The sequence below is a fragment of the Lithobates pipiens genome, unplaced genomic scaffold (assembly GCF_037356315.1).
Source record: "Lithobates pipiens isolate NorthernLeopardFrog02 unplaced genomic scaffold, aLitPip1_a1.2 Scaffold_13, whole genome shotgun sequence".
Taxonomy (NCBI): domain Eukaryota; kingdom Metazoa; phylum Chordata; class Amphibia; order Anura; family Ranidae; genus Lithobates; species Lithobates pipiens.
Window position 1 is genome coordinate 259,659,870 of NW_027507718.1, and position 10,443 is coordinate 259,670,312.

The 10,443-nt window shown below is 35.9% G+C and overlaps 1 protein-coding gene across 1 annotated transcript; it reads left to right on the top strand.

Moving 5' to 3' along the window:
- The first annotated feature begins 1,707 nt into the window (after positions 1 to 1,707).
- ATOH1 (atonal bHLH transcription factor 1) lies at positions 1,708 to 2,781 on the top strand. Its single transcript, XM_077478565.1, has one exon. It carries the CDS (start codon positions 1,764 to 1,766, stop codon positions 2,451 to 2,453), a length of 690 nt encoding a protein of 229 aa, XP_077334691.1. The 5' UTR covers positions 1,708 to 1,763; the 3' UTR covers positions 2,454 to 2,781.
- Positions 2,782 to 10,443: the final 7,662 nt, after the last annotated feature.

Consider the following 10,443-nt stretch of genomic DNA (forward strand, 5'->3'; position numbering starts at 1 on the left):
TGTGCCGAATGTTATATTACAACTACAAGTGATCATGTTCAGTCCATCTCATAAACTAGATTATTTTCTGACTAATAAGTAATCGTGTTCTGATCATCTCATCTCATGTATTGTGTTTTATTCATCTCATAAAGTTATTTCAAATAAGAGATCATCTTCCGACCATCCCATACAATAAATGATCACGTTCAGATCATCTATAATAAATGGTCATGATCTGACAATACCATAAATAGATCGTATTCTGGTAGTCTAATATAAAACGTGATCATATTCTGGTAGTCTAATATAAAAAGTGATCATGTTCTGGTCATCTTATATAATCATTGATTATGTTCTGGTCATTTCATGTAATAGTATGCCATTTGCATATAATACGACACGCTCTGCCCATCTCAAATGATATGTGATATTTGCTGCACGTTTAAAATGGTCATGTTCTGATCATCTCATATAATAGATTATATTCAGGTCATCTAATATACTAATTGATCATGTTTTCATAATCTCATATAAGTGATGGTCTGGTCATCTTATATAATAAGTGATAATGTTCTGGTCATCTCATATGATAAGTGATCGTGTCTTGCTAATCTCAAATGAGTAAGTGATCATGGTCTGGTCATCTCAGTGATCATGTCTTGGTCATCTCATATGATAAGTGATCATGTTCTGGTCATCTCATATGATAAGTGATCATGTTCTGGTCATCTCATGTAATAAGTGATTATGTTCTAGCCATCTTATATAATAAGTGGTCATGTTCTGGTAATCTCATATAATAAGTGATCAGTTTCTAGTCATCTCATATGATAAGTGATCAGGTTCTAGTCACCTCATATGATAAGTGATCATGCTCTGGTCATCTCATATAATAAGTGATCATGTTCTTGTCATCTCATATAAGTGATCATACTCTAGTCATCTCATATAATAAGTGATCATATTCTGGTCATCTCATATAATGAGTGATCATGTTCTGATCATCTCAAGAAGCGATCATGTTCTAATCATCTCATAATAATAAGCGATCATGTTCTGGTTATTTCATATAGTGATCATGTTCTGGTTATTTCATATAATAAGTGATCATGTCCTGGTTATTTCATATAGCAAGTGATTATGTCCTGGTTATTCTATATAATAAGTGATCATGTCCTGGTGATCACATATAACAAGTGATTATGTCCTGGTTATTCTATATAACAAGTGATCATGTCCTGGTGATCACATATAACAAGTGATTATGTCCTGGTTATTCTATATAATAAGTGATTATGTCCTGGTTATTCTATATAATAAGTGATCATGTCCTGGTGATCTCATATAACAAGTGATGATGTCCTGGTGATCTCATAGAAGAAGTGGTGATGTTCCGATCACATCACCTATATGATAAGTGAGGTAGATATCCTATTAGAACAGTGTAGGTCGGTGCTGATCTCGGAGCCTCCCTCCGCTGATGTTGTGGTTGGGCTGTCCCTCTTATCCCCTGATCTCCGCACACCGATCATCACCCCCACCCTCTCACTCCCCAACTCACACCGACACTGACTTCAGCGCACTCCCTATTGGCTGACAGCACGCGACACCCCGGGCTGCCATTGGTCGCGGTGACACGCGACAGGCGCGGGGCCTGGATCTAGAGGGGGGAGGAGGAGGGGGGGGGGGAGCGGCGCGTGCCGTCCTTAAAGGGGCGCCTCGCCCGCAGACACCGGAGAGGAGCAGTGTGCACGCGACCTGTGTGTGTCTCAAGTGTCGCCATGTCCCGCTTACTGGCCGCCGACTGGTGCGAGGAGCTGCCCACCGAACCTTACCTACTGGACGCCAGTGACCCCCGAGCCTGGCTCTCCAGCCCCGCACTACCCTCCGCCCCAGACTACCTACTGTCCCAGGCCGCCGGGAGGAGGCACAAGGTGTGGAAGCTGAAGGGGCTTCAGGTGGAGGACGATGAGGAGGGTGAGGAGGACGAGGAGGAGGAGGACGGAGGGGAGATGTGCCACCAGAGATCCCAGCCAGGGAAAGCCCCCAATGGGGTCCAGAAACAACGCCGGATTGCCGCCAATGCCCGGGAGAGGAGGAGGATGCACGGACTCAATCATGCCTTCGATCAGCTCCGGAATGTCATCCCCTCCTTCAACAACGACAAGAAACTCTCCAAGTATGAGACCCTACAGATGGCTCAGATCTACATCAATGCCTTGTCCGACCTTCTCCAGGTACCCCCAGAACATCCCCCACCCTGCTCCAACTATGGAGGGGAAGCAAGGAGGTTCCCAGCGGACTATCCTCTGCCCCTAGACCCCATCAACTACTCCAGCCACAAGTCTCCTTCTTCTTCTCCACCTGCCCAGTCTTCAGGAGAGGAGAGCAAACCTTCTCCAAGAGGTCACAGGAGCGATGGAGAGTTCTCCCCCCACTCCCACTACAGCGACTCCGATGAGGTCAGCTAAAGGACTGATCAGTGCTGGGACAAGGGGACCTATGGGTACCTACCATGAACTTTGGACCAACACAACAAGTGTCAACAGGAGCCACTTCTACCCCCAGAGAACCCAACACAACCTGCCATTAACCCTACCATTCAATAGGTTAATCCATAGATATATATGATGTCATTTTTATTGTCTTCTGATTTGTGTCACCATGCCATTCTGCCAAGATTATCTGTTATATCCAGATATATATCTTTATATCTTTTCTTTTCTTTATACCCCTTTTTTTATTCCTTTTTTAACTTCTTTTTATGCTTGTATACCTTCTCTCTCTCTCTCACTATCTCTATTTTTTACATTTATATCTTAACTTTACCTTTTTTTACATTGTTATATCACATCCTTCAATAATTCATTGATTATATATATATATATATATATATATATATATATATATATATATATATACATATATATATATATATATATATATATATATATATATATATATAATACATTTTGACCTTTTTTTTATACCATTTTCCTCTTTGGTTTTACATATCTATATATATATCTATATATATATAGATAGATAGATAGATATCTTTATATATCTTTATATATATATCTATATATATATAGATATATATACAGATAGACAAAGGTATAAAAAGGGGTTAAAAGAAAGAAAAAAGAAGGTAAAAAAGAGAGGTAACAAAAGAAGATAAAAAAGTGTATATATACTTTTTCTTTTTACCTTTTGTTACCTCTTTTTTTCCCTCTTTATATATATATATATATATATATATATATATGAAGAAAAAGATATGATAAGAGGTCAAAAGAAAGAAAAAAGAAGCAAAGGACGATATATATATATATATATATATATATATATATATATATATATATATATATTCACCTTTTTTTGTTATTAATGCACCTGTCAATTCACCAAATCCAGAACGTCTTCCAACCCTTCCAAAGTCCGAACCACTGGAGAGAGAACGACTGTAAATAATGTGTACTCTACCTGCCTTCTGACTGTAAATAACGGAGAAATGCTAGTTTTTTATACTATATATATGCCCGAATTTCTATAGCTTCTCGCGAAAACTGCACTTTAATGAGCCAACGATGGCAAAGAGAAAAAAAAAAATGTGGAATTGTTCATTGAATTAAAACACAAACAAAAAAACACTTTACCAAAATGCCAATTTGCAAAACATTCCATGTAGCCACTTGTTTTTAATCTTGTCATTCTTTGGATGAGGGAAATCATTTGGTTGTGTCAATTTTTTTTTTTTTATGTTATTGATTTCATTGGCTTGTGATATTTAGATTATTATTTATTGTTATGTTTGCTACATTTCGTTTGCATTTTTTTACATTTTCTATGAAAAAAACAAAAAACAAAAACAAGCGTTTCATGTTGATTTAGTACAGCTCATTGCCATCGTTTATTTACCGTTTTCAGAAATAAAAATACATTGACAAAAAATAACTGACTTGTCTGTGTTTATTTTTTATTTTTTCGTTTTATTGGTTAATAAGGTGACGAATACATGGTATGAGAAGAGGAAACGTTTCATAATGCAGCTACTTTTTTGTTCTGAAAAAAAAAAAAATATTGCCTACAAATGAGTGTAAAGGATAAACTGGGATCAGGACAAATGAGTATAAACTATCAGGTTACTGTCAGAATAGAAGAATGGTGTATAAATATACAGAAATGTGGTGCATATTTTATAAATAAATCTATCCGAACTTATATATATATATATATAAAAAAATTAAATAAAAAAATATATATAGATAGATAGATAGATAGATAAATCTCTCTCTATATACACACACACACACACACACACATATATATATATATATATATATATATATATATATATATATATATATATATATATATGCCTTGTTACTGACTTCTGAGGAAAATTATGGTTTATCTTCTCAATCATCCACTTGAAAGAGCAACTCGCTGTGAATTGTCACAAAAATATACTAAATAGTACTAAACTCATTAACCCAAAGCACCTACAAAAGATTATAGTTTAAATACATCAATGTAAAACATATCAGATTCCAGCCACCTTATCATTGTTTACTTATGGTATGTCAGGTCATAATTCTTCCTTTGCAATTATTCTCTCACCATATAACGTACAACCAATAAGAAGTCTATAATAAAAATGTATTACTAAGATAAATTGTAGGGAGCACTTTGTAGAGATGGGATTTATTGGACACGTTGTGCTTTTATTAGGAAAAAAAGAATTGTATGAATGTCAGGAAATCAAACTCCCCCAGCACAGCACCTTACCAAGACTAGCCAAAATGCAAAGGCAAAAGTAACAAACTGCATAACAATGTAATATATTATTACTATTTTGCAACATGTGTTGCCAAGTCCTTCAGACGTTAATATACTTGATTTTTTTTGTAGCAGAAAGTTACATAGTTTGGTTCTCAAAGTATCAAAATGATAGCGGCAGGTAACAACAAAAGAATACATAACAATGCTGATTCAAGGTGATAACAATCAGAACTTTGAAGGCTCTAGTCTAGAGTCTACATATTCTGAAGTTGCGAAACTTTATTATTATTATTATTATTATTATTAATAATAATAATAATAATAATAACAACAACTAATAATAATAATAATAACAGTAAAAATAATAATTCTTCTTCTCCTTCTCCTTTTTTTTCTTCTCCTTCTCAGTCTCCTTCTTCTTCTCCTTCTCCACCTTCTCCTTCTTTTCCTTCTCCTTCTCCTTCTTCTTTTTCTTCTTCTCCTTCTCCACCTTCTCCTTTTCCTTCTCCTTTTTCTTTTTCTTCTTCTCCTTCTCCTTCTCCTTTTCCTTCTTCTCCTTCTCCTTCTTCTTTTTCTTCTTCTCCTCCTTCTCCTCCTCTTACTTCTTCTCCTCGTCCTTCTCCGTCGTCATATTATTATTATTATTATTATTATTATTATTATTATTATTATTATTACTATGGTTAGGACTCATTTACTAAAGGAAATGAGAATATTCACTCAAATCATTTTGTACGAATATTTACTTCAACTATCCAATCAAACGAAACAAATTCCTTTTTATTTATTCTGCTCATGATTAGGTATTCAACGTGGACAGGACTTTGCTTTTCATGTTTAAATAATCTAATTGAATATGCACATAAGTCCTTGTCAGACTATTTATTTATTTATTTTTTTGTGTAGCAGAAAGTTGCATAGTTTGATTTCAAAGTATCAAACTGAAGCTGGCTATGTATTATACCATTTTCTTGTACAATTTTATTTTCGATTTACCAAAACCATATGAAGTCAAACCTAAACACTTTCAATTGGTATGCAATCAGTCGGGCCTCGCACTATACAGTTGAAAGTAAATCTAAACGAAACCGAATAAAAAAAATGGTATAATGTATGGCCAGCTTTAGAGTACAGATGGTAAAAAAAAAATAAAAAAATAAGCAGGACTGATCCTAGATGATAAAAAAAACAAGAACTTTGATAGTTCTCTACTGATTTTGAACAAGACTGTTGTGAAAAAATATATAAACAAAAACATAACACTACTACTACTACTACTACTACTATTACTACTACTACTACTAATAATAATAATAATAATAAATATTTGTTGTTAAAGTATTATTAATAATTAGAATATTATTATTATTAGAATCATCATCATCAATATCAATTAATGATGTGAAAATTGTATTTTCTATGCAAGAAGCAAATTCCTGTTTGTTTCCTCTGCCCATGATGAAGGGGAATTTGTTTGTCACATGACTGAATAAATAAAGTGAATGTTCCCACAAGTAAATTTCTGGACTTCTTTAGTAAATCAGCCTGTGTGCAGCCTCCTGCCATAGTTGAAAAGCCATCTCCCGTTCAGCCTGAGAAATCACAAAGCCATCCTCCCAACCCGACTATTTTCTGTTCCTTTTTGGCAACCTGTAAAAGGACACAAGGACAGAAAGCACGTGCAGGACACTTAAGGGACCGATCTGTCAACAAGGTAACTTTGTCTTCCATAGTGCTCTAGTGTGTCTTTTCTGTACTCACAGTAAAGGAGAAGGCCCTATGCAATGTTTTCGGAGGGTGATTAGATCCTGTAGAAAGCCATCAGGTGATGATAAGTTGGTCCAGGGGGGAAATGCACCTGTCCCTTTGATAACCTCTGTCACAGCATTTCAGATACATATCAGGGATCTTGTTGCTAAATGAATTAGGTTAAAAACCATTTGACAGAAAAGTGGGGTGCTTGTGAGGGCTCCATGTACTTAAGTGGGTGAAAAGTTCACACTGACCATAATTTATCCTCTTAAAAAAAAAAAAGTGTTCTGTGGGTGAGATTGCCATCATATAGGATATGTGAGTCTGTATGCCCTCTACTCTACAAGCTCCTTCATTTCACACTCCTACTTGCACTTACCTGGAGTCTTTCCCTTTCTCATCCATCTCTCTCCAGCTCTATCACTTTCTCTGTATCCTGCATTTTTTCCTTCTGTAACATTCTCCTGCTAAATTTCCCTTTTTTCTTTTTCTTTTTTTGTTCTTATTGCCCATTCCCTTTCTTACTCTTTGGGGTGTAATACTAAATGTCCCATTGGTAGGAATTTCAACTCAATTTAAACTACCAGTGAGAGTCATGGAGGCTGATTTTCTAAAGGCAAACAGGCTTTGCAAGAGAAGTTGAATATTGCAAGGGGATTTTCCACAGAGCTTACTGAATGAGGTGAAATTTCATTTGACAAAGAATCATGTGTAAGGGGAAAAAAAAACAGCATGTTTGCTTGCACAGGATTGGTGGAAGTTTGTAGAGCTTCACCTCATTCACTAAGCTTTGAGAAAAACAAAAAAACTTGCAAAGTGCTACTTTCCTTACAAATAGAACAGCCACCTTCCCTTTTGTAAATAAGCCCCAATTTACTAAAGGATTTAAAGACGTATCAATGAGCTTAGTAAAAAAAAAAAAAAAAAAAAAAAAAGATGTTGTTTCCACTTTTAATTCCTTTAGTTCTTTTTTTTCTGTAATGGATTTACATGATCACACCTTCCCCTTGTAAGCTCATTTGACTTTACTAAGTGAAGGACTGTACTCCTTTAATAAATAAACCACATAGAGATCTGTATGAAACACACACACACTTACAAGTTGAAATAAATACCTATACTAGGAAAGAAACATCAGCTTACAAATAACTCCCTTTAATAAATGACACCCCAGATATGCTCCATAGTGGTCCTTGCACCAGCCTTTCCTTACACTCTGGAGTTGACCACCAATGCTGCTCACTTTTTTTTTTGCCACCAAAGCTGCCCACAGCTAACGTGCATTTAATAAAGCAAATATACCTTCTTGCAGTTATCTCTAGTAACCAATAACAATCAATTTTTTATGATCCTGATGTCCCCGATGTGATGTAAATTGAAATGTGATTGGTTAGGAGCTCCAGGCACTGAGTACACCATGGGCAGAGCCCTTATTGCATGGACTGTAGTAGGAAAGCACTGCTCACCCCATCCCTCCCAGTACAGCCAGCCTCCTCACATCTCATCCATCTCTCTGTCTCCTCATACAAGTTCAAGAAATCCAATGCTTATCCCATGATGTAAATGATCTGTAATACAAAACTATTTGAGCCCTGAATTGGAGAAGTCTTTAATGAAATAAATCCAGAGAATGATAGCATATTAAATGACCTATCAAATCCAGTATCTAGACAGCACGCTGGGCTGACTCTTGTGCCTGAAATCTCTTTCAGATCTACAGAAAAGAAGTGACATGAGCTGAGAGTCTGCTTGAATTCTGTCCAATTTCAGAGGCTTCTCTTTGTACAATAAAGAGCTGAGATGTTAACGGTTCACTCCCCATAGTCTGTACACTACAAGTCTGCCTTGCACACACACCATTGCCATGTCTGCCTTGGCAGAAGGCATCCTCACCATTCATTAGCAAGCTGTAACATATAGCTGCAGGTTGCTGCAATCTCATTAATATTTTGGATATAGCTGAATACTGAGCATTTCACAGGGCACATTTCCCATATGCCAGCCCACTCCTGCCATGCTGGCTGACTTCTTTCTCTCCATTATTACCAATTAGCCTCTACTTTCAAAAGTCGCATCCAAGTAACCAAGATACTTAGCAAATGGACCAACTATGTGTGCAATCCAGGCATGTCTAATGCTCACCCTACACACACCACTTTAGGAGGTAATGAAATGCATCAGTGGACTTCAAATAATGGTTTTTATATATTCTCCCTCTCTCTCTCTCAATGAGGAGTGCTGTATTCAACTCAGGCTTAGACAAATAGTTCTCAAAAGAAGGACAAGGCAAATGAACTTGGGGCAGAGAAGTTCTAGTTATTTTACAGCTATGATAGATAGATAGATAGATAGATAGATAGATAGATAGATAGATAGATTGTGCATAAACAACTAAATTCGTTTACTTATACTTTACTTGTATACCTTTCATGAACTTGGGGCAGAGAAGTCCAAGTTATTTTACAGCTATGATAGATAGATAGATAGATAGTGGTGGCTAGATATATAGATGCATACATTCATACTGTACATACTTTATACTGATTCGATAGATAGATGGATAGATGGGCATACAGATGTGTGTGCATAAGCAATTATAGAAAGAAATAAAGAAATAAATAAGTTATATCATTTAAGTGGAAGGAAGGTTGGAAGGTTGGAAGGAACGAAGGAAGGAATGAAGGAAGGAAGGCGTTCAATTAGTTAAGTTAAAGAAAGGAGGAAAGAAAGGTTGTTATATAATTAAAGGATGGAGGTTATATAAGTTAACAGAAAGAAAGAAAGAAAGAAAGAAAGAAAGAAAGTTACTTAAGTTAAAGGAACAAAATACATTTATAGAAATTAATAGAAAGAAAGGAGGGAGGAAGGAAGGAAGTAAGAAAGAAAAAAAGAAAAGAAGGAAGGAAGGAAGGAAAAAGAGACGAAAGAAAGAAATAGAGAAAAGGGGGGGGATAAGGATTAAGAGAGGAATAAAAGAAAGAAAAGGAAAGAAAGAAAGGAGGGAGGAAGGAAGAAGGGAAGGAAGAAGGGAAGGAATGAAGGAAGAAGAGAGGAAAGAAAGAAAGAAAGAAAGAAAGAAAGGAAGGAAGGAAGGAAGGAAGGAAGGAAGGAAGGAAGGAAGGAAGGAAGAAGAGAGGAAAGAAAGAAAGGAAGGAAGGAAGGAAGGAAGGAAGAAGAGAGGAAAGAAAGAAAGAGAGAAAGAAAGAAAGAAAGAAAGAAAGAAAGAAAGAAAGAAAGGAAGAAGAGAGGAAAGAAAGAAAGAAAGAAAGAAAGAAAGAAAGAAAGAAAGAAAGAAAGAAAGAAAGAAAGAAAGAAAGAAAGAAAGAAAGAAAGAAATGTATAAGTTAAGAGATAGAAAGGAAGGAAGGAATAAGAGAACGAAGAAAGAAAGAAAGAAAGAAATGCATAAGTTAAGAGAAAGAAAGAGAGAAAGAAATGAAGGAAGGAAGGAAGAAGAGAGGAAAGAAAGAAAGAAAGAAAGAAAGAAAGAAAGAAAGAAAGAAAGAAAGAAAAAGAAAATTATATAACTTAATATAAGTTAAGAGAAAGAAAGAAAGGAGGGAGGAAGGAAGGGAGCAAGAACGAACGAAAGAAAGACAGAACGAAAGAAAGTTAAGTAGTTAAGTCGTTTTACATTTTATAGCTAGACAGATATAGAGTACGTGTTATTTCATTAACAATGATTGTCACATGGCTATTACTAGTTGTACAAGTGTTGCAGTGTGTTGTATTTGCTCCTTCCTATACTGTATATAGATGAGTGTGTAGATGTCCGAGTTGTGTTGTAGTTGTATGTAGAGGGATGCTCAGAGGATGGTATAGTGTGTTGTATGAGGATAGTATAGGAAAGTATGTTAGGTGTGGGAAGGGTTCTAGGAGGGGACAGACAGAGAGGGGATATGGAGTGTGGTGGCCCTGTGGTAA

Coding starts and splice junctions, on each gene's coding strand:
- ATOH1 (XM_077478565.1), top strand. CDS start 1,764: ATGTCCCGCTTACTGGCCGCCGACTGGTGCGAGGAGCTGCCCACCGAA.